The following is a 27,433-nucleotide window of genomic DNA, read 5'->3' as shown; positions in this document are numbered from 1 at the left end:
ATGGGGGGGGAGAGGGAGGGGGGATGGAGAGGGAATGGGGAACAGAGAGGGAGAGAGAGAAGGGGGATGGAGAGTGAGAGAGGAGAGGGAGAGGGGAAGGGAGATTGATTCCCTCCAAATGCTATGACTGTCTTCTCAGTGTATGTAGCCAGGTGGAGGCCAGCTGATAGGAGTGCCTAGAGAACGTATCTTGCAGAGGTCAGCCTTTGCAATAACAGAGAGGAACCAAAATAAAAGAATATCAAACCAAACAGGCCAACAATTGGCACTAGAAGTCAATTAATTTCATATAGAAAAAAAAATTACACTAGTATAAGTCATGTTTCTTACTTTAGACAGCAGACATATTAATACATACAACAGAGGGTCAAAAGAGAGGCTACGTAAGAGTATGTACTTATCTCGGTAAAAATTCATCTAAAGTAAAGATAATCCATAACTAAATAGCCATTGTAGTCAGACATAACACCTATACACACCCAAATAATAGCAGGGGGTGTGGGGAGTGTATGTGTGTGTGTGTATGTGTGTGTGTGTGAGAGAGACAGAATATGTGCAGTTTCTGAACACAATCGGTAATTTGTCAAAGCCATTTTTTATCGTTGCTTTTTTGTCTTTATATTAGACTATTTGATATAAGGTAAATAACCACTGTTAATATATTTTAGCTCTCGAATTGTTATACAAATTAGAAAAGAGGGAAATAAGGCTTGGAAACAAATCTGGTCACACCAAAGATAGTATATAGTAAATACATAAAGAGAACTAGGTGTCGAATTCAACCCTATTAAATGAAATTCCCAATTCTTATTTGAAGGCCCATTTTTAAAGGCAATCTCATTGTATTTACTATATTGAAATCCAGGGCCGAATAGTAAGAAAACAGTTGAAAAAAAGAATCTACAAAGGCCATTTAGGAACCTTTTGGATGATGCAAAATTATAGATTTATGGCATTAAGAAGCAATTATCTGAATAAAGTTATTATAAGAAAAAGATTCAGGTGAAAAAGCTAATGATATTTTTAGGTAATACATTCCTTAGGACTAGTAAAAATTTTAATACTCAGAGCTAAGTAATCTTCTTTATGTTAAATTATTACATAATATTAAATACAATGTGGAAATCCTAAACTAGAACCTGATAATTTAAAAATACCAAAAAATAGGCCGACCAGGGTATTTTAACTACTTTTACAGGTTGTTGATCAAGCGTCTATAGTCTCCATGTGACTAATTTCCATAAGCCAAGTTAGACACTACCTGACTTTTCTCTTTAATACTGTACATTCTCAGAAGCAAAAAGTCAACATAATTGAAATTTCCCAGCAAAATATAACTTGTGTGCCTTGAATAAGAGCATAAGTAGCTTTCAAAAATTAATAAAGTGAACTTTATTTATCTAGGATTTTATTAAACATGTATACTCGGGATGGGCGCGTATTATATCCCTGAGCCCAGTGCACTGAAGTCAAATTCGAGAAACTACCATGATGGGAAAAAAGCAAAAAAAGACAAACAGCTCAGTTCTAAGACACAACTCTGAAGTATACAAATAAATACTGCTCTCCGGGATCTTCTGTTTCCTTCATATTTTTGATAACTTTACCCAGGCCGTCAACATTTTTTCTATTCCCCCTCATTTGTTTGGCCATTCTTCCACAACCTCTCCTGTCCTCCCCAGACTCCAATATTCCCCAAGCTCACAATCTTTCTTTCTAGCCTTTATGTTCTTCCACAAACTGCCAGTGCTCTTCCACAGACCAAAGCTCCCTAACTAAAGATGGTTATTGATGTACAGTACCAGTGTTTTAGTGCAGCAGCAGAATCAATAAACGAGAAAATACTGCTTTGTCAGGCTTCCCCAAAGCATTCTGGGAAACTTTACTGCTTTGGGTGGTTACAGAAACTCTTAATATGGGAGAGTGAGAGCTGGGCTTTGTCCTGTGGTGAGAAATGATGTTCTTCTACCCTCTAGTGACTATAAAGGAATAAGGCAAATGTTGAAGGAATTTTTGAGATGGCTCCGTGTTATTATTTCTTGAATATTAATTTTATTACTAAAAAGAATCAGAGTCTTGGGAACCAAGTGAACTCATACGGTAACAAGACACCTTATGAGAATTATTTTAAAGTGTTCATAATTGCAAAGGGTATATATTTTAGTAAGTATGAGTCAGAACTTTGTTTCCTTCGTATTTTCAAAAGCAAGATTTGAAAGTTTGCTTTCTTCTTAAGTGACTAGTAAAAGTCAGTTTAAAATTCTCTGTTTCTCTCTTTCGCTCTCTCGGTCTCTCATCTGCATCCAAACTCTAGTCTTTGAGCTGGCAGTGGCCCCAGTTTCAAACTCCTTATTATGTAGAGAAATAAGTAACTGAGGTACAGTGACATTAGAAATCAGAGCTGGCGTATTTGTGTGCACATATATGTGGGTGTGCAAATACAGGCATTCACTGAGATCATCTGTACATCTTCCGATCACACACACCACCACCACAATTCAGAAACTGAAGGAATAGTCTCAAATATTGCATCATTTCGTAGGAATTATTTTGTTGTTATTTCTCCTTACAAAGTATAATTTCTCCTTAATTTATAAATTAAGTTATAAATACTTTTTTGCTGTTTATTTTTACACTAATTTTCACATTTAGTCATTTATGTTACAACTGGCTACGTTAATAACTACATAAATTAATAATGCATTCTTGCACCTTTTATAAATCAGACAGAAATGTATAATTGCTTAAAAAGATACTATCAATGTAAAAACTAAATAACCAGCAATTCATGAGAAAGCGTTAAAGGAAATTTTACCAAAAATTTATAAATGGCTTTTTCAAAAGATATTAAAGAGACTTAAAAAGTGTACCACATATTTCTTTCAACCTGTACATTGCCCCTACAACACCCATGCTAGTTTCCATCTCATGGCAAATAACTTCCTAAAGGGACTAAATCTAACCATGCTAAACTCTAAATAATCCAAGCTTAATGAAGTGTAACACTCTAACATGGCCGGTACATATAAAATGTCACCACTAAAACAAGAGTCAGCTCAAACATCTGGCAATACCCTTATTAAATAAAATTTTTAAAGGAAGGTTGTTTTCTTATTCGTAACAGCAGTAAGAGGAAAAGAATTCTGTTTGATGTAAAGATTGGGTAATATCTATCATGTAGTCACTTTTGTTTGCTACAAAGACAAAGTTTTTAACCAAATGATCTAAAGGAAAAAAAAAGTATATTTACCTTGCTGGCACTTAATCGCTTCCGATTTGACCAACGCTAAAGATTTGTGTCCGTGGAATGGTGAAAATGGCAAAATAAAACAGAGGAAGATAGAATCATTATCAATGTAATTATATCATGTTAGATGGTCCAGGTTACATTCAGATAATTAATATCCAAGTTCTGAGGTTATAGAGAAAGCACATTTGAGCAAGAAAACAGAAACAACAACAAAGAGTCACATGTATGTGGTTGTGTTACATCATTTTCTCTAAGTATTCAGTATGAAAAAGCCATGACATAAAAATACTGTTCAATCTTTAGAAGTACATTTTTTAAAATTATCTTAAAACACCGTATTTTTCTCTCTAAAAAAAACAGAAAGGTTTCTTCTGCTTGAAATACTCACATATTATAAAAATGTTTAAGAAATTCATGACCACTGATAGTTGATGTTTAGGTTTCCATAGTTTTAGATGCTAGAAAAAAATAATTCCATTTACTTCGAGTAAATCTCAATATTCAAAACACTAGAAAAAATATGAATAATTATTGCATAATTAAGAAAATGTGCTAATGCAGTATCTAAGGAAAAGGAAAAAAATTTCTAAATAGCAAGAAACTTCACCACTGTTCTCTTTTGATCTCTCCTCTGTCATGCTAAGGCTGCTGAATTTGGTCTACAAATTCTCTCCAAGCAAAACCCTCTCATCACTCCTGTCACCATTCAGTACTGCAAAGCTCTACTGTGGCTGATTAACAAGCTAACTGGTTGTTACAACTTGGATAAATTTGGGAGGTTACAACTCAATTATAAACCTAATTGAGCAGACCACACTTACTATTTTTCTTAAGAAAAAAATACCTTTAGGTAAATGACCGATCCACTTTGCCAATATGTCTTCCCAATACATTAGAAACCAGAAAATTAATAGTCTTCAGGGGAAATCCACTTACATTGCATTGACCAGCAACTAGAAATGTTGGTACAGAAATGACTGAAAAATATTCTTCATTAATTACATGTCCCCCAGTGATATTGGGAGTTCAACATTCAGCCTATGACAGAGTTATAGGTACTATTACCTGGATATTAATATCAGGGTTTTTTTTTTTTGTATTTTCCTGAAATAGTGACAGTTATTTTCACCCAAACCAACCACCAAAATTAATTACCATCTTTTAGGTACACAGGGCTATTTAGGCCTTTTGACACATAGGAACACATTTGATATTTTTTAACAGTTACACAAGATAAAGCATGTAAATAAATTAATGGAAAATGACTATTACTATTCACTTCCTACAATGCTACCAACTACCATATATTGAGTGTCTCTACCCAATTCCAAGCACCGTATTTGATAATTTCAATCTTCACAACTCTATAAAAGAGACACTCTTTTTATCCTTGTTTCACATATGAGGAAATTATAGCTTAGAGAGGTTAAATAATTCTTTGAATTAACCAGACCACTGGTGGATCTAGGATTCAGACCCAGGCAGTCTGAGAACAGAGCTCCTAATTTTAGCTACTATTTTTTTCCTGTTTTTTGCCACAAAAAAAGAACACAGAGTATGTTTGTCAGCCTTGCAGCCAGTGTCTTCCCTTCTGCCTGCACCATTCTCATATACATTTAAGTCCCTGGACACAAGAGTAAATTCATAAACATTTTGTACATACTGAGATTTTTGTCAGCTTGGTTCTAAAGCAACAAAGCCTACCTCAAAGATGACTGGAAGAAAAAGGGGTAAAAAACTGAGAACTTAAACTGAAATCTCTCCATCAGAGTTTAAATTAAAATGGAAATTTATGAACAAATTATCTCACTCAAATAATCTACTGATTTCCAGTCCCAAGTGCTAGTTATTCCCACTTAAAATCCCAATATAAAAATCTCTTTAAATATTAACTCAAACTCAATGAAAAGAGCAAAGATTCTGATAATCTATTTTACCCCAAGGCTCCCAATATGCACTGTTAGCTGAATAACCACACATGGCCCAGAATAAATTATTCCTCAATTAATTTTCTTTGATCAAATATATAAATGGAAAAAAACTACCAATCAGAAGAGATAAGAGTAGGCAGTTGTCTATATTTCCATTATATATATATATATGTTATATATACACACGTTTATCTCCATATGTATATGTATATAGGTATTCATATATGTGTATATGTGTATATATGTATATGGATCCATATATATGTGTATATATACATGTATCCATATATATACACACACATACATATATATCTCCATATCCATAAATATGGATATAAAAATTCACAAAGATAGCTATTTGAATATGCAGCTATTTTCATGGAGAAATCAACTACCTTTACAAACCCAACTTGAATAAATATGGATATGGAGATAAATATATATGTATGTGTGTGTATATATATGGAGATATATATGTGTGTGTATATATAAATATATATGTGTATATATAGAGAGAGATAAATATATATGTATGTGTGTGTATATATGGAGATAAATATATGTGTATATATGGAGATAAATATGCATATATATGGAGACAAATATATATTTGTGTATACATAAGATAAATATATATGTGTGTGTGTGTATATGGGGATAAAAATGTATTTGTGTGTGTATATATAATCAATATAGTGTACACTAGGCTTCTGCCAGACAAAGACAAAAGAAAATAAGGAAGCACATGAGTGAGCGGACAGACATTCTGACAAAGTCTTCAACATGGGAGGTGGGGAGTCAGAGGAAACCAGGCCTACACTAAGAGGAAATATGGCTATTCTTGAGCTCTGAAAACATAGTCCCTTTGAGATCTTTTACAAAAACAGCTCCAAGCTGTGTCTAGTATTAACTGTTCTGCAATTTGAAATAAATTGAAACTAAAATGGCATTATGTTAAAACTCCAAATTTTGACAATATTAAATATCTTTTTAAGTGCCAATATTACTGCTAAACATAATCTAATATGCTATAGAAAACTTCACAAAGGCAGTCATTTGAATATGCAGCTATTTTCATGGAGAAATCAACTACCTTTACAAGCCCCACTTGAATATATAAGAAATTTTTTGACGATATCAGCTGGCAAGTTGTCAACCACGTGATAAATAACTATTTACATTGCATGCTATAACCTAGCCCCCAGCTCAAGTCACCGGTCACCTACTGTATCACTGACACTGAACCCAGAGTCACGGATGCAGCAGCAATGCTGTCAAGATCAAGAAGCAGCTAAAGAAAATCCCTCCTTCTTTAGGTGGGATGCGAAAAAATACTTTTATTTTCAACATTAATTTAAGACATTTTAACATTAAAATATCTCTTTTATTGAGGTCGCAAGTGTCAACAGTGCCACTTTTTAAAAAGAAGTAATAAAAGGAATTCAAATTAAAAATAGCAGATATTTAGTTGAATCTTTGAAAAGGTAATTGAAAAGTCACACTACAGTTTTCCTACTGCTTTAAGCTATCTTCTCTGAGTTTACTAGTAAATCAATCATGGTTTTCATCATAAAAAGCTACAACTAGAAGCATAAGTGATGTCAAAAGAAAAATATTCTCCTCCCCCACCCTACTGCCTCAATTCAAGAAGCATTACTGGAGACCTAATTATAAATAGGCTTTATATTTTTATATTGGATTATAAACATGCTAAATTATAACACATCTTAAAAAGCAGGTACTTCAATTGGCTTTAAAAATACTTTTCAAATAAGTCATCATCAAAGATGCTTTTGTTCTAATATAGCCTTAGAATTATAAAATATAATCCCAAATAAAATAAGATTATGATTTGTATCCACATTTTTGCTCAAAAGAAGAGTCCCAATCATATTGTGACAAAGTCTAATGCTTCACTGATGTTACAGACATCTTTGATAGGTACTGTATCAACTAGAAATCTGCATGTACTAGACTAGAGAACATTAAAATTTGTATCTTCCCAAAAGAACTCCCAATGGAAAACTTGGTAGCTAAAAGTAAAAGAAGAAAGAAGAAACCAAAATGCTGCAAATGTATGCCTGATCATCTTAATAACACAAAAGAAATAATTCCTTAACAAATTTCCTTTCCAGTTCCTCAAAGAAGAGCATTGTATTAAAAAACAGATATTTTAAGACTCCATAAAATGTTTCACCCCCCTAAAATAATTGCAAAAACATCAGTCATCTGCTAGCTAGCAAGGGACAATTGCAATGAGCCATTTCAAAACGACAAAATGAGCGGTTTCAAAAGAATAGAAGGTCCCACTTACGTGTCTCTTGAAATCACCCTGTTTTACCACTAGGTTCAAATTTAAGACTATCACTCCCATGTCATCTTCTAAACTGTTTGGATCTTCCAGTTTTAAAATATGTTCAGTTGTTCTACAAGCAAAAAGCAACAAATAATGCTACCACTTATTGACAGGACTGTATTGACCTACACGCATCAGGAGCTTATGGTAAAAGTCTCCTACCTCTGAATAAGGATTAGACACGATGTTAAGAAAGCACAAAATTTAGTGAAAATAAAACAGTTATATTCAGAGTAGAGAAACTGTTTGGCATTGTTTAATTCAACAGTTGGTTAACTGATCCCCCTCCCCTACCACTCAAATAAAATGTAAACACTTGTTTTAATTTTAAGTTATGTTAATGAAACTGAATATTAACAAATCAAAGTATGAAATCCAATACACACTTTAGAATGCATTATAAAATACTTAACATCTGACTAATATATTTGGCACCTGGAAAGCAAAAATCCTTAAAAATACACTGAGAGCTATAACACTTTAAAGCTCTCTTTCATTTGTTCAGATATGTTGTTTTTGTCATTTGACCTCAACAAGCACCATTTAACATTATCGTAAGTTCCCTCTAAAATTCATCAATAACAATTCAAATGTAAAAATACAGTACCTGTTAAGCTCAAGATCACTGAGAATGACAAATGCAGAACCCATGAAATCAGATGTGGTTAAATCTCGATCATATACCTACAAAGAGGACAGAGGTCAATTAACACATTATTATGGTAAACCAACCGAGTTTTTCAAATTATTAACAAATGCAATAGGTTAGAAATTTTGAAATCAGTCTTTCAGATCTTGAAATACTTTGCATAGTATAGTTAAAGAGAAATTTAGTCAAGCCAATGCAGAGAACAAAATTATTCAGTCTTGCCCATTTTGCCTACTATGACCAAAATAACAGCAACGATTTCTTTTAAGGCAGTATTTATATCCATTGAAATGTTATGCAAAATGGACCACTCTCAGTAGTTTAAATAGTCTGTCATTAAAATTTAGTATTTTCCACAGTGAGCAGATCTGCCAATTAAATAGAAATTTGCTAAATTTTCTATAGCAATCTCATCCTGCACTCAACTCATGCAGTTTTAACCCAGATGTTGTAGCAATTGATGCTTACAACTGGTAGCTTGAAGCTCTATTAAGTATAAAGATATTCCTAATGAGAAAGGCTTTAGTATTTGTCGCCACTGCAGTACCAGTAATAACTCTTCCACATTTGGTAGATTGAAACGCAATCAATGTAGATATTATTTTCACTGGAGTGTATCTCATTGATTGAAGAGAAACATACAGTTTCAACAAACAGTATAAGGAATTTTTTCTATATTATTATTTTTAATCTGTCCTAATAAAAGAATTAATTTTGGCAAGTTCACGTCTAAGAGGACATGAGAAACTGCTGAGAAATGTTTTTAATAAAGGAGCAGATTTGAAAGCCATCTGTGATTACCTTCACACGTAGCTTTTGATCAAGGCTTTGGATTGGCAATACAACTATCTCATCCCATACTGGGTTCAAGTTCTTATATATGACTTTACTTTTGTACAGCGTCTTCCCATTCAGCTTAAATTTCACATAAGGATCACTTGTGCCTTTAAAAGAAAAAGAAAACAAGACAGAATTTTAAAATACATGTAAAAGCCTGGGACTTTCATTAAATAAAGATCCTTTCCCCACTCCCCAGGCTAACGTCTCCCTGCACAGAGATTAAAGGGCTCGGAGATGGAAGACAGGGAGATATGAAAGAATTTGGGGTAAATGAACGATTTTTTCCCTTTAGTGGTAGAATATAAATGGGGCTCTTTGAGTAATTTTTATTTTCTTTCATTGTGGGTAGGTCACTCCTATACTACTCGCAAAAATTCAAGAAGTAAAATCTACCAGCACAAGCTAACAGGGTCAGCAGTCTTAGGGAGACGCCCACCCCTTCCTAGGAACTGCAGCAAGTCAGTGAAAAGTGAAAGAAATCAGTTTCAAACATTTGGCCAGATGGCTGATTCAACAGAATCCTATACTTGAAAATATAATCATAATAAATAAAATCTCTGGAATCACTGGCTCAAAAGATGGCACGATGGGGCTACAAGTGAAACTGGAGGCGTAGAGATTAAATTGACAAAGTCGCCATTCTTTGCTGCGTCCCCGCACCTGCACTAAAGCAGCCAACATTGTCTCAGCCAGGGCAGCTGAACTCCACATCAGCCAGGCCCTCAGCTGGCCTCAGCGCTGACACCGCTGACCCGCCCGGCTCCTCCCTGGGAGCTTTGAAACAGACGCCAAAAGAAATGAATAATATCCCTCCAGTCACTCCGCCCAAAGCAAAAAGAAGGGCTGATGGCAGACCCTCCTCCACATTTTTCAGATCTATGGAAGTAAAAAAAAAAAAAAAAAATGCCTGCAAACATAATACATGAATTATGTATTGTGCGTGTGTTACATGCATGTGCGTCGCATGATACAATGCTTGGAATACACTTGTTCATTACTACCTAGTGAACGGTGGAAGAAGGAGGCACAAATGAATGAGCAATCAATGAGGAGATAAACGAAGGCCAGCTGATAACGCTACAGAGAAAGAAAATCTAATTTGGGGAATTACGATACTATAGTTAATTTTGAAACACGGCACAGTGAATAAGCATACAAAGACCAACAGCCCGGTCTATTCACTGATATCTCCCCTGTGCCTTGGACAGTACCCAAGATAGGCCCCCAGAATATTTATTGAAATGAATTGCTGATAGCAACGTCAAGCCAATATAGTCTAGGACTATTATATCAAAAATTAATCAGGCTACTGTATCATAACACTTATCAAATCATTAATATCCATCATGCATTACTTCAATCTTTTACTTTTTCATCTCCTTTTAATATTTCTATTTAGCTCCAGTACTAAAAATTACTGAAAATGGAATGCACTACATTTCCCAGCTATTTGAACTGAAATTAACATCGCTACGAACTAAAATAGCAGCCATGGTTTAAAAGCCTTACTAGATTAAGTAAGGCATGATTTTGAGAAGTCAGCCTTCCAGCACTGCAAGCATACTAACTTTAAACAAAAATTAAATAAGCTGCAAATAGATACATATACATAGTCAAATGTCACATTTTAAGTTTGAGAACATAGGAGTAGAAGCCCATCAGTCTTTATTTTAAACTTGGGCATGCACACGCACGTGTATGCACGCACACACACACTGTGTTCGGGGCAGTTCTGAGAAGAACAGTAAAAATGAATGCATTCACAGCCATTCAGTGAAATGCTCACTAGTGAGAGTACAGTCGCCCACCCCCTCCCTCCTACAGCAGAAGAGAACACCTCTGGCGAGGCAGACTTTAACAATCATTCTGATATATATATATAAAAAAGTGGGGGAAAACTATAATAAAAAGAGGCCTTTAATTAAATGAAATTGCCACTCTGGGATCAGGCCTTCATGCTTGTCAGCGTACTCTCAAAATAAACATCTCAAAACTAGGCCTCAGTGGTGTCAGTTTCTCACAGGCAAGGCATACTGGGTAATCCCCAGGCATCTTGACAGCTACATAATGTTCAAACTGTTTCACGGGTGAATGGCGGCAGTTGCGTGAAAGAAAATATTAATGTCTGGAATTAATAGAAAAAGGGACCGGGGTTTACAAAGCCAAACAAGGAAAGAGGGTGTCAAGTTAGTGCCGCGTTAATTGTTAGGGAAAATTTGAGAGAAGGGGGAGCACATTGTGATTTTCTCTCTGAGCCTAAGTGCCTCACTGTCAGGGAAGTGACATCTCAACTAGGCAGCTTCTGAAAAGGGGTCGGCCACTCAGGAATGCAACTCCCAGATTATACAAATGATGAGATGACACCTGAATGGGTGGACTTTAACCTTGTTCACTGGGAGCTTCAGAAACAATGAGGCTCTTGTAGTAGTGTGGTACTCGGCGAGGTGAATGAAGCCAGGAGTCCAGAGACGGTGCCTCCATTCTGGGGCCGTCACCAATTCTGCCATGGGGACCTGAAGGAGTCCCTCAGCCTCAGACGTAGACTAACAACATGTTAAGCATTCATGGCCCGAGTGTCCTGCTCCATTCCAAACACACAGCAGTACATATATACATATATATGTATACATATACACATACACACACACACATATATGCACATATATACACATACATATATATGCACATACATACATATATATATATATGCTAAGCAAAACTAACAGCCAGTCATCAGTCCTCTAAAAATGTTGCACCCACTTCCCTTCCTAATGACCACATGTGACAGCCCTTGTTTCTACTCCTGCCCACTGACACTACGGGTCATCATGTCTCCCTCGATGTTGCATCTGTCAGGCATGCTAATGTGCCACAAACAGCTTCCGGCCATTTCCGAGTGTGGCTCCATGCTGAGCACTCCAGGAGGTTACATGGTGCATCCATCCCAGATCCTGCTCTTCTTCACCTAAGGGGCAGCAGGCAACCCAGAAATATAACACAAAGTCCAAGAAGTAAGTGTCCCAACAGAAGTGAACCTGGGAATGAAGATGGCTCATAGGTGGGAAAGATTAGAGCTAGCTGGAGTACCAGTGGAGGCTGCAATAAAGAAGATGGGAGTTGAAACATGGGTGGATCAGAACAGGCAGAGAAGGAGGTCATTCCAGTAGGAGGCATCTGCTCTAACAGCGAAGGAGGGAAGGAGACTCAAAATGACTAGAGCAGTGTGGTGCCGAGCATGCATTTCAATCTATCCAGAGATTAAGGGAAGAACATATAATGAGAAATAAAGTTGTAAAAAACAGATGAGTCAGAGGCCCAAGTAGCCTATAAAAGCAAAATAAGGAGTTTAGTTTATAATCTGTAATAAAGACAGGTGATTTTCCTCTTCTCCTTTTTTTAATTTTTAAGAAAAGTAATACATGCACACAACTCTGAAAGGGATGAAAAGTAAAATCTCTCCTCTAGTACTCTTCGCGGATTCTCATTTGTCTAATATACCCATCATAAATAGTTTCTTGGGCATTTTACAGGAAAAAAAATAGAATTGTTTTTAGTGGACTCACGCTTTCACAATTAACATTCCTTGGAGCTCTGCTCATACCAGCAATGTAGATCAACTGTTTTTTAAAAAACTAACTGAATATATTTTCATTGCATTGTGTTAGTTTATGTAACTAGTTACTAAATAATGGATATTAATATCTTTTCCAATTTTATTAACTAGTACAAACAATACTACAATAGGCATCCTTCTATAATTATCTTTGGAGTCCGTAGTGATTATATGCAGAGGAAAATTTTAACAATGAAACTGCTGGAGAAATGAATATGAAGGGCCCATGGTTTTGTCTTTTGCTTATGGAATTAAATGAGCCCCTTTATTATGGAAATCAATCAGCCATTGACTATAAGTCTTGTCAGAATTTGTTTAGACTTACGTTATTTCTGACAATAAGTGATTTTCATTTTTATTTCATCAAATTTACCTAAGTTGTATTTATGGCTTTGTAGTTTAACATCCTGTTTAGAAGCAATGTTGTACAAAATTTTAAATTAATTCAGCTATGCTTTCTTCCACTGATTTTATATTCTTTTTTTTTTTTTTTTTTTTTTTTTTTTTTTTTACACCACTTAAGCCTTTGGCTCATCTGGAATTACTTTAACACAAAGAGGGAAGGAAATTCAGGTTCACTCACGAGCAGCAGGGTAAAGTGTTCAGAGCCAAGGTTTAGAAATATAAATCTGACAGCAGCTTATAATTTAGAAGAAAGAAGAAAGAGGGTAAAGCTAGGAAACCTGGTAGCTGAGAAAATATAGCAACAGAGAGTTGAGGACTGAGGAGAAAGCTGGGACCAGACCACAAGAAGGACCAACTCAAGGTTTCGGAAAGTCCCCTAAAAAGTACTTCCATAGAACTTCATGGGAGGGGCACTCCACGGATGGGAAAGGGTATGTGATCTAAACCATTTAGAAAATCTGCTTACTATTTCCTAGCTTAGAACTTTCATAATATAGAGTAAAATATTAAACTATGTTAAGAAATGCAGTACAGACAAATAACAGGCTGGATACAGTGGCTCACGCCTATAATCTCAGCACTTTGAGAGGTCAAGGCAGGAGGATCACTTGAGGCCAGGAGTTTGAGACCAGCCTGAGTGACGCAGTGAGACCCCCCATCTGCACCGAAAAAAAAAAAAAAAGTTTCAAAAAATTAGCTGGTTGTGGTTGCATGTGCCTGTGGTCCCAGCTACTCAGAAAGCTGAAGCAGGAGAAGTGCTAGAGCCCAAGATTTAGAGTTTATCGTGAGCTAGGATTATGCCACTGCACTATAACCTGGCTAACAGAGCAAGACCCTGTCTCTCTAAACAAACAAAATCAAAAAACACCTTAAAGTTTTCTACTCCATATTTTACAAATGTATTTAAATATAGAAAACATTATTTGGACCTCCTATGAGTATATTATTAAATTTCTCCAAATCAAACTCCTTTGGAAGGTAAGATTAATGCCCAGAGGTGCCTAATATGCCTGGTAGATGGATTATACTTACGTGACGAATGAATGAATAAATTTTGAAGTTAGATGTACATGGTGAATTAAAGTCTCAGGCCTTCCTTTTACTAACTATATAACTTTGGGCCATTTACTCAGCTTCCTTATGCCGTAATATCTTCACTTGTGAGATAGAAAACTATCAACTTCAAGGGATCATTTTGAGAACTGAATGATCCAATATACTTCAATGATAGCAGGCTTCGGTCATTTGCTGAGAATGCCTCACGAATGCTATTTTTAGTATCACTACTGAAGTTATAAAGGGGAAGAGTGTATGACAATGCATGCAGCAGTAATTAAATATTCATTTATTTTACTTTGATTTTCCACGTTAATGTACACTAATTTGTTTCTATAGTATTTCTTCTATTGCCACCTCTAAAGGTGTGAAATTTATATCATCGTCTCTTAGGTTTGACAGAAAATTCCTTATCTTACTTACTTCTCGCAGGGATTCTGTGTGATTTGGGAACATTTCTATAAAATAATCTGAGCTGTCCTAGAAAGAAAGAGCTGTATAAAAACTAAAAATCACAGTCCTCATAAGGACTGGCTGCTTCCTTACCTACTGTTGTATTCACTGAGGATTTCAGACCACTTTGGAGATGCAATTAATAAAAATAACAGGCAGCTCAGTAAGGACCCACGGCAACTCACGTCTATCATCAGGAAAGAGTCACCAAGAACTATAGAATTTGAGGATTTTGTTCTCCCCTTCATTTTACTTATCATTTTTAGGAACTCTTACCACCTTGAGAGTGCTATTGAAGAACACGGCTGGTACCAATACAAATGGTGAACAGAAACAGTCAATATCACATTGAATGGCTCAAGAACAATTGTTAATATGCAAATAAAATGAACCTATAATGCAGCTCTAATTACAAACAACTTCTCTTCGCTTTTTTTTGATATAACTCATGGCAATGGTTTTTAAAAAAAGTTTTTAAAAAAGAAAAAATATTCCCATCTAGAAAAGCTTAATAAGCTGATATGTACTTCGAATTTATATGGTTAAATGTATACTTATCACAAAAAGGGATCAGTCTTTATACAGTATTATTTACCTGCTTTCTTCAATTAATAAGACATCAGAAATCTTATACGCCTTGATCCAAGACGGAGACTTGCTCTGTCGCTCAGGCTGGAGTGCAGTGGCATGATCTCGGCTCACTGCAACCTACTCCACCTTCTGGGTTCAAGCAATTCTCCTGCCTCAGACTCCCAAGTAGCTGGGATTACAGATGCTCACCACGAGGCCCGGCTAATTTTTGTATTTTTAGTAGAGCCGAGGTTTCACCACGTTGGCCGGGCTGGTCTCGGATTCCTGACCTCGCAATGTGCCTGCCTCAGCATCCCAAAGTGCTGGGATTACAGGCATGTAATTTAAATATAAAACCACACCCGGCCCATAAATATATTTCTACGATTCAGTTTAATGTTCACTTTATGTGTATGTCTGTGTATATATATGTATAAACTTACCATGTAACATTTTTTAAAAACTAGCATTCCTAATTTGGACTAAAAATCCACTGTGTTGAATACAAAAGCATTATTTGTAGGAAAAGCTTACTTATTTGCTATCAGCAAAGCAGGTTTGCCAAGTTATAAAATTCAGCCATGCAATTTATCCAAAAGAAATGTTGTCTTTAGCTTGAAAAATTTTCTAATCAAATGTATTTCCCAAAGTAGTTGTTTGCTCATGAAAGGAAATTATCCCCATATTTTTACACTAAGTTCACATTTTCGAATATCTGATAACTTTCTTTGGGAGAGCTTAAGATTTCAAATTCAAGTCAACAATTATTTACTAGCTCTTTAGGGACACTGAGCTACATATATAAAACCCCAATGACAAAACTAGTATTTGGAAACATATAAAACGTATATATTTTAAATTTTTTATCTAATAGGGTAAGAGTAATCAGTGACTATTCTATTTACACACATACATTTATAGTCTTCTGAATATATACACATATTTAGGATCTTCTCTTTTTGTTGGGAAAAGAATCAGCCCTGAGCTTCTTTTAGATGGAATCTGTAAGTTCTGACTTTGACACCAGAAAAAAAAAATAAAAAAGTTCTTTCTAAGTTTCGAACAGGTGCTGCTGGCCTCTTACAGTAGAGCTGAGCTACTCAGCTCTAGTGCGGCTCTTTTAACTGACCTCTTCAGAAACCCTAATGGACATTATGGAAATTTACAGGACATTTTTCCTTGGCCATCTGAGAAAGAAGGAACTTCTCCCATGCAGAGGAAAATCTATATTACTTCAGATAGTGGTAGATTCAAAGCAGCAGAATTCCAAGCCAGTGGTTTTATCCACCAAAATAAACAGAACATGCACGTTCCCAGGCTTATCATGGCCCACCTTTCTTTTGCAGATAAGGGCCACATGCTTCTCACAGCTGTTTTTGATACCAACCACAGAACAGTTTCTTCCCCAGTCTTCTACTGGCCTTCCTGCCCATGTTTTGCCATTTAGCACACTCTGATTGAACTATTCCTGAACTTCTCTCCCAAATACAATTGACTTCCTTCCTCTAAATGGACCTGCCATGTATAACATTTCATTGGCTCCTCGGGCAAGGTCTGCCCATGGACAGACCCTGAGATGTAATAGCTCCAAGCAATTTACCAAAGTCCAATTTACTGGAAGAATTTCCAATGACCAATATACAGCGAAATCAATGACCTGAAATTTTCAATGTTACTAAAACTTGTTTAACTATTTATAAAGTTTATAGCAACTCATAGAGGATAAACAATGAGACATAAGGCAGGTCTAGGGAACTGGGGAAGGAGGTCCTCCTGGGTCTTCGGATTCTTCCCTGCACCACAGCCCCCCTGAACTTCCTCAGCCCCACCGCATACCATCCCAGACCTCCACACGCCTCCCCTGCCTTCTCCTACTCTCAGTCCCTGCCCCACCTCTTCCCCTAACATCTTGTCTTTTTCTGTCCTTACACTTCCCCTTTGTGGATCTGCAGCTTAAGTTATGACATATTCAGTCTCTTCTATCATTTATTGTTTTGGCTTGACACAAATTAAATATTGTTTAAAATGCTCTTTTGGCTTTGTCTTTATAACCCATCAACTAAGATGAGCCAGAGACCTTCAAAAGCTATTTTTAAAAGTCCCCATCCAATATTTTTATGAATATCAATAGCTATAAGTTTATAAATAGAAGAAGAAAAACACTGTCAATACATTAACATGATGAATTCAGTAATTTCAGTGAATTGGTCATTTGGTTGAATAGATGATTGAACTAATTGGCTTTTGGCAAAGTGGTCATTAAAAACATATGCCTGGGCTGGGCGTGCTGACTCATGCCTGTAATCCCAGCACTTTGGGAGGCCGAGGCAGGCGGATTGCTTGAGCTCAGAATTCAAGACAAGCCTGGGCAACATGGCAAAATCCCACCTCTACAAAAAATACAGAAATTAGCCAGGCATGGTGGTGCGCAGCTTTTGTCCCAGCTACTTGGGGGGCTAAAGTGGGAGGACTGCTTGAGCCTGGGAGGCAGAGGTTGCAGTGAGCCAAGATGGTACCACCGCACTCCAGCCTGGGCAACAGAGTGAGACCCTGTTTCAAAACAAACAAACAAACAAACAAACAAACACTCCCATATGCCTGCATCTCTATTCTTGGTCACCCCAATAAGGGTGTGAACTTCGGCTTAGAAACCTCATACATGGTTGTCCCTGTAACACCAAAAAACGAGGGCCCCATGTAAAGTTAGAAGAAGGCAATGACAACATAGAAAAAAGGGAGAGGAGAGGCAGCAGCTAGAATACTACAATAAAAAGAGACTAGAAAGGTTTAGAGGAGAAAAAAAAAAATAAGAAAGGAGTAAGCCAGAGAATCAATGAATACAGTTGCTTAGAATCTCTATAAAGGGTGAAATCTACAAGATCTATATGCATATTAGTAATCTGTGTTCCAGAAATCCATTATTACCAAAGCATACATGATTATTGATACTCTCGCATTCTCCTTATTAAAAATTACTAAAAATAATCCCCCACCCAAGCCACTGTTTAAGCACAAATCTAAGACTAAGAAAATGGACACCAGCCTTTATAGAAAAAAATAGAACAGGACCAAAATTCAAGAATAACATTAACATGGGAATGATCTCCTTTAATCCTACAAAAGGAGATAGACATGCTTTACACTGCTTCTTTAAGGATGAGGAATACTTTTCAGCCTTATAAAAGGAGATCCTGCCATTTGCAACGACATGAATAAACCTGGAGGACATTACGCTAAGTGAAATAAGCCAGGCATAGAAAAAACATGCCACGTGGTCTTTCATATGTGGCATCTAAAAAGAAATCAAATACACACAAACAAAAAGTAGAAGACTTTTTTCCAAGTGAAGGGGAGCAAAGAAATAGGGTGAAGTAGGTCAATGGCACTGAGGTGCAGTTATGTAAGATGAGTGAGTCTGGAGACCTACCATACGATGAGGACTCTAGTTAATGGAAGGGTATTGTATATTAAAAATGTATTAAGAGAATAGATTTTAAGTGCTCTTACCACACACAAATAAGTAACTATGTGATGATGGATATGTTAATTGGCTTCACTGTAGGAAGCATTTCACGATGTGATATGGTTTGGATGTGTGTCCCCATCCACACCTCATATTGAGACGTAATCCCTAATGTTGGAGGCGGGGCCCGGTGGGAGGTCATCCGGTCATGGTGGTGGATTTCTCACGAATGGCTCTGCATCATCCCTGTTGGTACTGTCTTCATGACAGTGAGCGAATTCTCAAGAGATCCGATTGTTTAAAAGTGTGTGGCACCTCCCTGCTCTCTCTCTCTTGCTCCTGCTCTGACCATGTGACATGCTTGCTCCCTGGAAGCCATGATTGTAAGCTCCTCAGAAGCCAGCATCATGCTTCCGGTACAGCCTGTGGAACCATGAGCCAATGAAGGCTCTTTATCTTTATAAATTATCCAGTCTCAGGTATTTATAGCAATGCAAGAACAGACTACTAATACACTATGTATATCAAAACATCATGTTGTGCCTTAAATATATGTAATAAAAAATTTTTTTAAAGGATGAGGAAAGTTAGAAAGTTCAGAGCTGAGCCTTGAACCCAGATTGTTTTCACTCTAAAGCCTTCAGAACTACAGTAATTTTACAAAATAGCCCCCAAATTCTGTGGTACTTAAGAAAAAAGTAGGGTATCTGTCCCCACCCCTCTTGAATTGGGTGACTGCTTCAACCACTGTGGTGCAGTGTTCCTTCCAAGGCTGCATCATAAAAGATGACGCAGCTTCTGCCTTATGCTGGGACCCTTGTGCCTGGAGCCCTGAGCTTCCACATAAAAAGCTTAACGACTCTGAAGCTGCCATGTCACGAGGAAGACATGCTGCATGGGGAGGCCTCATGTGGAACCATCTTCATCTTCCAGACACCTGATTCCACACACACAATATGGGAATCAACAAAACTTCAAGTCTTCCAAAGATAGGTCCCCAATAGCCAAGTCCTCCCAACCTTCAACTCTTCCCAGGTGGAGCCCCAGACAGCATGCAGCAAAAACAGGCCATCTCCATTGGGCTTTGTCCAAACTTACACTCCCAGAATTCACGAACACATGGTTGCTACTGAGATTCAAGGCAATTTGTTACATAGACAGAGTCTCAAGAATAACACCCTTCACCATGACAGGCCACACTCCCTGCCTCAAACTCAGCAAGGAACGATGGTGTGATAGGACTAACTGTCACTGAAATCAAAACTCAGCCATGAGTAAATCACGGACATGTGGGAATACACAACACACATCAACGTGCGCACAGGCAGAATATCTCTTACCAACTTTACAGACAATGAAACAAATACATTAAAAGAGTGACTTGAAACACAGCAAGTATCATTGTGGTATAGAAATAAACACTTGGTAGGCCGGGCACGGTGGCTCACACCTGGAATCCCAGCACTTTGGGAGGCCAAGGCGGGTGGATCTGACCTCGTGGTCAGGAGATCAAGATAATCCTGGCTAACACAGTGAAACCCCGTCTCTACTAAAAATACAAAAAATTAGCCGGGCGTGGTGGCGGGCACCTGTAGTCCCAGCTACTCATGAGGCTGAGGCAGGAGAATGGTATGAACCCGGGAGGCAGAGCTTGCAGTGAGCCGAGATCACACCACTGCACTCCAGCCTGGGTGACAGAGCAAGACTCCCATCTCAAAAAAAAAAAAAAAAAAGAAATAAAAACTTGATAAAAACCACCCCCTGAAGAGAAGCCCCAATCAAGCAAACAGAAGACATGCTACATTTAATTCAAGCCAATGATGTTTGGTTGGATGTAAGGCAATTTTCTTACATGCAGCAGGAATAGAAAACATCCCAATTTTGCTCCAAGGTATTTCATAGGAATTGAGATGGGGTTCCACAGAAACAGATAAACTGTCTCTATAAAGCCGCAAAGCATCAAGACATTCTGATCAATCCACAAGTCTGCACAGAGTCCCAAAACAAAACCATACAACAAAAATCTTCAGAGGAAATGGTTCAGTTGTGGGAATACATTAAAGACTGTTGGGACAAACATGTCCGGTGATGATCTGTACCAAGTGGCAAAGGAATAAACAGAAACCCATTTTAAAACTCAGCCCCAATCACTTCCTGCAGGACATCCGCAAGCTACCAAAACTCAAAGAGTGAAGGAAAACCACTCCTGTGTTACAGAATGGGTGTCTGCATCTTTGAAAGGTTCACATTTGCTCTTGAACGACAATTTTTCTGATACACTGGCCCAGATGTGGCCAATGATCTCATGCCATCTGGTGTTCAGAGAAGGTACTCCAATGAGAAGCAAATCCCAAATGTTGCAAAATAAAAAGGACTGAATTTTCAATACAATAAAACTCTGGTGTGGAGCTGATGCCGAACAAAAGAACAACATCAATAGGAATCAAAGAGAAATTGTTGAAGGAGGCTCCAATATGTGCTGAAATTTAACGTACACTGAAAAAGTGACCGTCACATCATTATGAAAAGAAATATTTAGTCCTAGTTAGATAGATAGCCATTTGGTTCAAGTAAAACTAAGTTCCTACTCTGGGCCAGAAACTAAGTAAACTTGACACAGATCAAAGAAATAAATGAAAAAATGTAAAACTAGATAGAAAAGAGAAGAAATGTAGGTGAATGTGTGTGTCTCTCAAGAAGCTCTCTAGATAAAAAATGACACTTTCCAGAAAAGAATCGTAAGATTAAAAATATTTTTGCAACAAAAACTTTATAAACAAAATCTAAAGGCAAGCGACAAATTTAAAAAATGCATGTGAACATGCCCAGGAGACAGAATGAACAACAGTGATGCATGGAACAGACTATGCAGAGAAGCAAATATCTCATTAACCAAACATATTTAAAGGTCCAAATTGATGAAAACAATTTAAAGAAAAAAACAAGACAACACTTTCCTTCTATCAAATTAACAAAGATATGGCTAGGCACGGTGGCTAATGCCTGTAATCCCAGCACTTTGGGAGGCCGAGGATGGGGGGGATCACCTGAGGTCAAGAGTTCGAGACCAGCCTGGCCAACAGGGTGAAACGCCATCTCTACTAAAAACACAAAAATTAGCCAGGCGTGGTGGCCCATGCCTGTAATCCCAGCTGCTCAGGAGGCTGAGGCAGGAGAATTGCTTGAACCCGAGAGGCAGAAGTTGTAGGAAGCTGAGATCATGCCACTGCGCTCCAGCCTGGGCAACAGAGCGAGACTCAGTCTCAAAAAAAAAAAAGTAACAACAATATTCCACATAACAAGGTAGGTGAGAAACAAAAAGTGGCCCACTTTCACACATCAGTAGGTCAACAAAATAGGTCTTTCTCAAGAGTAAATTGGCAATTTTGTAATGAGAATCTTGAAATGCTCAGATCATATAACACAAAAAATGCAATCCACCTGAATAAATAACTCACTTGCAAATATATGAAAAAGTAACCTGTACACACAGATTTAGGTATAAGAACGTTTGTTGTGGCATTATTCCTAATGTTACAAATTTTGAACAAACTTAATTCAGAATGTTGACTGAACAAAGTATGGTGCCCTAAGCTTTTAATTACCTCTCCAAAATAAAGTTTTTATAATACAGAGAAAAATGTGGAGAGAGAAAACACCAGGTAACCAAACATTTAAAAGCCAGATTCTCTTTCATTTTAGAAAGAAAAATAGATTTTAAAAATTGGGGCGGGCCAGCCATGGTGGCTCATGCCTGTAATCCCAGCACTTCGGGAGGCTGAGGCAGGCAGATCACAAGGTCAGGAGATCGAGACCATCCTGGCCAACATGGTGAAACCCCATCACTACTAAAAATACAAAAATTAGCTGGGCATGGTGGCACATGCCTGTAATCCCAGCTACTCGGGAGGCTGATGCAGGAGAATCACTTGAACCAGAGAGGCAGAGGTTGCAGTGAGCCGAGATCGCGCCACTGTACTCCAGCCTGGCAACAGACCAAGACTCCATCTCAAAAAAAAAAAAAAAAAAAAAAAAATCGGAGCGATGGAGTAGAGTAGGTTCAGAATTTCAATAAGGCCTAGTGGTGTGCCTTCGTCAACACCAGTTTTACTCATGAAGGGGCATTTTCTAGGTCAAATTTATGATGGGGAAAATTAAACCTCAATCCACGACAGTCTTTACTCAAATAAGGTGCCTTTTAAAAGAGTCTCTCATTTCTCCTGTTTCACAGAAAATAAGACCTGACCTCAAGAAAACACCTTTCACAACCCTCACAACCACCCAGGTTAGAGGTGGTGGTGGTGGCAGGGGGAGGAACTTTTATCTCAAAAGAAGTAAAAGAGCAAAAAGATACACAAAAAGTACAAAAATTGATGAGGAAACTGGGAAGATAAGCCCACAATAAAAAGGATGGGGAAATCACAAAGTCATTCCTGTTCCCACAGGCGAAATGCAAAAACAAAACCCAAACTAGAATAACTATACCAAGAATAACTACGACAATTCACACGGCAATAGTAACAGCTAATGTTTATTGCATATGACTGTTTCAGCTCCACCCACCCCACGGCCCCGCCCCACCACCACCACCAAGTCTCCACAAGCACACACACCAGGTTAATCCTACCGCAAGCCTAGCAGGCTCATGGCTAGACCGTGTCTGAGCTAGAATCCAAACTCCGGTGGTCTATGTCCAAAGCCCATGCATGACCCTCACCCACCATCCAGCACTCTTCAGCACGTCACATCATGGCACAAAACAAAATGATGTCTGTAGGGCACAGCAGGGTTTATGGTGGCCCAAGCCTAACAGAGGTGCCCAGAGGGCTGCCAGAATGAATACTTCAGTACATCCCATTCAGAACACACCTGTTGGGAAGCTACACCGCTGCTCAGTATACAATACAGAGTTCTAGCAACATCATAAAAATTAGCCTGCTAAATAGCAAAAGAAAACCAGGACTTAAATCAGTCATTTTAACTTTTTGGTAACAATTTAGTAATTTATTAAACAACAATAATTGAATAATAATATAATAATAAACAATATAATAACGATTATTTAATAATATTAAAAATTATGCCATGTAACACCGATTACATAGCATAATTCTCACAGTATCGAGAGATCTTTAAATTTTTTCTCTGAACTACTCCTTTTAAATATAAACATGACTTATGTAGCACATTTTTTTCCATTATCTGCATATAAAGCTGCCATTGCTCTAAAAACGAACATCAGATATCTACCTGTGCTGGAAATTGAGAAAGAGAGCAGTTTTCTGAATGAGTGTTCATTTATTTTCATCCACTAAAACTCGCATCAAAAAAGACCATCAAACCTCAACCTACAGATGAAGTGATTTTCACGGCCCTAGTAATGTGACAGCGAACTTCAATTAACTTTTCTTTTCCTTCTGCAACGCTATAGAGTGGCCACAAGAGGGCACCAGCAACACAGTATTCCCTCAGCCCACAGTGGTAAACTACTACAGCGGCCTAACACTACAGAAAAGCATAGGGTTTTAAAGCGAGGGCTATTGTTTTCCATGTATTAGTGCTCTACGAGCCAGCAGGGTATGAACTGAGCATTTTGCACAGGACGAGAGACCTGCCCATATCGCAAGGCTGAAGTTCAAGCCAGGCCTGGAGCATAGCACCAGCTCTAAGATGCCAGAACACCTCCTCCTCGGCCACATTCCTTCCCATGGGAAATGGACCCAGCGTTCAGTTTCCTCCACGCATCAACCAAATCATGAAGCAGTTGGAATTAAAGGCGATTGCTCACATATTTCTTCTGCTTTACCAATCTCAAAGTTTAAGACAGCCAAGAGCTACTCAGATCGAGAACTTAAAACAAGTGTAAGTCCTATTTGGTCGAAAACAATACATCTTGTATAACATCCCGGAAAATAATGGAAAGGAAATGGGGAATATAAGGAAATAAAAGGAAAACGTTAGGATGAAGAAAAGGAGGGTAGAAAGAGCAAAGAAAGATGAGAGAAATAGAAGAGGGAACAGGGAGGGTCAGATGAACACAACACACAAGCAATGGCTGAGACAGCAGAGATGCAGGAAGATGGCGGCCATTCTTCCTATGCGGATTGCTAACGAAGGTGAGCTCAATGCCATGCCTGGACCATTGACAGCATCTGAGTAAGACTCGTTCTTAGAAAGACCACTACAGCAGCCAAAGTCATCCAACAATAAATAATAACAGTAATAATAACAGGGCTGCTTAGTTTACTCCTGAGCTCCCCAATACCAGACCTCGTCTTGTCAAGGCTGAAGGCCCACATGCCAAAGATTCAAAGGAAATTCTTGAAGAACTGGAAAACCACCTGCAAGGAACAATCTTCTAAATGTGGCCACACTTCCAGAGCTACCTGATCCAAACTTCTCAGCCTCCCATGATAGTCTTCTGTGCCCATGATTATTCATGGGTATTAAGCATGCTTAAGACGGGGAGTTCTTAGTCTCCCACCAACTTCATTTTTCATTACCCATAGGTTTTTGTTTTTTTAAGTATGCACACATACACACACTGAGAGGCCACAGCTAAAGACCCTGAGGTGTCCTGGTGGCAACTATACAATATTACCCCTTTCCCAACACCATTGCTAAACCTGCCCATTGTTCTGAAGCCAGACTTCCTTGTGAGTCTTTCTAAAGAACAATTAACAATGGTGTAGTTCAGCAATCTTCACCAAAACTCCCAGAAAAATCTCCAAATCCCACCTTGATAACCTGCTTAACATACCAGCTCTGTGTTTGAACCAGGGAAGGCAGTGATTTAGATAAAACCTCACAGCTCTTTATGCCAGTGAAGCCTATTTCCCAGCCTCTGGCTGATGGCATCACAGCAGAGACAGGGAACTCTGGTATCTGAGACCTTTTCTGCATGTGTTTCCTCATGGGCAAAGTCACAGAAAACTTCCTATGCTCAATCACATACCCTCTAAGCACTTTCTAACATCCTTTCTTGGGGTTTGTGAGCTGCCTTTTCCTAAGGGAGACACCATATTCTTCCACTCCACTGCTCAGTTAAATAGCAAGAAAATGGCTTTTTATTACCCAACATCTCCGGATTTTTCTGCATGATTTCATGTCGTATTTCCAAGATGCTTCCGCTGAAAGCATTAGCCTCAACTCTTGATGACTGCCTAATTAGATTATACCATCTTTGTTGTAGATGTTTTTAAAGCAGTTTTTAAAAGCAAGAATCCAAAAATCAGACCATGATATTCTAGGCAGAGGTCAACAAACTTTGGCCCACCAGTTCAATCCAGACCACTGCCTGTTTTTGTAAATAAATTTTTATTGGAAAACAGCTATGTTCATTTGTTTATTGTCTATGGTTGCTTTCTATGTCAAGAGTTAATTTTCACTTATAGCCCAGAAAGCCATAAAAAGTCTACTAATCCATGTTCTAGACAGAAAGTAACATACACAGTAATGATTATGTAACAATCCGAAGAAAACGCAGAACTCCTTCCTTAGCAGGGAGTGATTCATCAAAATAGCTTTTCTCCCTAAAAAAAGAAAAAAATTCAAAAACAGAGACTGTGCAATTGGAATTAAAGGCCCTAAAGCTGCTGCTCCTCCATGGTCAAGGTTGCAACACATTTGAATAACTCTGAAGGAGCCTCTGTCATAATAAAAAATATGTGATTAATTAGATCCGTGTTTTTTACTTAAAATTAAATACATGATTCCACATAGGAAAATAAAATACAGTTGGCTCTTGAAAACACGCATTTGAACAACTGCAAGGGTTCACTTATACAGAATTTTTGTCTCCTCTGCATCTCCTGAGACAGCAAGACCAAACCCTGGTCTTTCACCTCCTCCTCAGCCAACTGGATGTGAAGACAATGAGGGTGAAGGCTTTTATGATGATCCACTTTCACTTAATGAATAGTAGTAAATCTACTTTCTCTCTTTTATGATTTTCTTAACACTTTTTCTCTAGCTTACCTTATTATAAGAATACAGTATATAATACATATACAAAATATATGCCAATGGGCTGTTTAATGTTATCAGCAAGGCTTCTGGTCAACAGTAGGCCACTAGTGGTTGTGTTTTGGGGAATTCGAAAGTTATATGTGGATTTCTGACTGCATGAGGGGTTGGCACCCCTAACCTCCTGCATTGTTTATTGATTAGCTGTATTTTAAAAACCCTATGCTAAAGACAGATCATAGAGAGAGCACAGAGAAATTGGCAAACTGACACAGGTTAAGGACCAAGCATCTAATTCAATGACGGGGGAGCTGACATGGAACACAGCAATGAGTTCTGTACTGGGAGTCAAGAACATGGCCAACTTGCATTATGATTATTCATTAATTACTATAACAACATATCTATTGCCTGTTTTCTAAATGTAGGCCACTATGTCATCTATACGTCTTTATTAATACATAATAATAGTACATATTTATGGGGTACACGTAATATTTTGATACATGCATACAATGTGTAATGATCAAATCAGCCTAATTGAAATATGCATCCCTCAAACACATCATTTCTTTGTGTTGGGAATATTCCAAATCTTCTCTTCTATTTTGAAATATACAATAAATTATTATTAAGTATAGTCACCCTACTGAGCCATTGAACACTATAACTTATCCTTTGTACTGTATTTTTGTACCCCTTAACCAACCCTTCTTCATTTTCCCCATTCCCACCCTTCCCAGCCTCTGGTAGTAAGCATTCTCCTCTCTGTCTCCACGGATCAACTTTCCAGCTCACACGTGAGTCAGAATATGGGATATTTGTCTTGTTTCTGATTTATTTTACTTAACATTTTGTACCCCAGCCTCATCCATATTGTTT

At 37.7% G+C, this 27,433-nt stretch overlaps 1 protein-coding gene across 6 annotated transcripts in view; it reads right to left on the bottom strand.

The window, feature by feature from the left end:
- Positions 1-27,433, bottom strand: part of MCTP2 (multiple C2 and transmembrane domain containing 2) — a 262,809-nt gene that overhangs the window by 146,057 nt on the left and 89,319 nt on the right. For all 6 annotated transcript variants that reach the window (XM_055364239.2, XM_063698858.1, XM_055364238.2 and 3 more), the window contains exons 5-8: positions 8,988-9,130; positions 8,145-8,221; positions 7,496-7,607; positions 3,251-3,286 (exon numbers count right to left, since the gene is read on the bottom strand). In XM_055364239.2, the coding sequence (XP_055220214.2) occupies positions 3,251-3,286; positions 7,496-7,607; positions 8,145-8,221; positions 8,988-9,130 (368 nt within the window). The remainder of the gene's footprint in view (positions 1-3,250; positions 3,287-7,495; positions 7,608-8,144; positions 8,222-8,987; positions 9,131-27,433) is intronic.

This window comes from Gorilla gorilla, chromosome 16 (genome assembly GCF_029281585.2).
Source record: "Gorilla gorilla gorilla isolate KB3781 chromosome 16, NHGRI_mGorGor1-v2.1_pri, whole genome shotgun sequence".
Lineage (NCBI taxonomy): Eukaryota > Metazoa > Chordata > Mammalia > Primates > Hominidae > Gorilla > Gorilla gorilla.
Note: the sequence above shows the minus strand (reverse complement) of the source record. Positions and strands in the feature narration are given on the sequence as shown.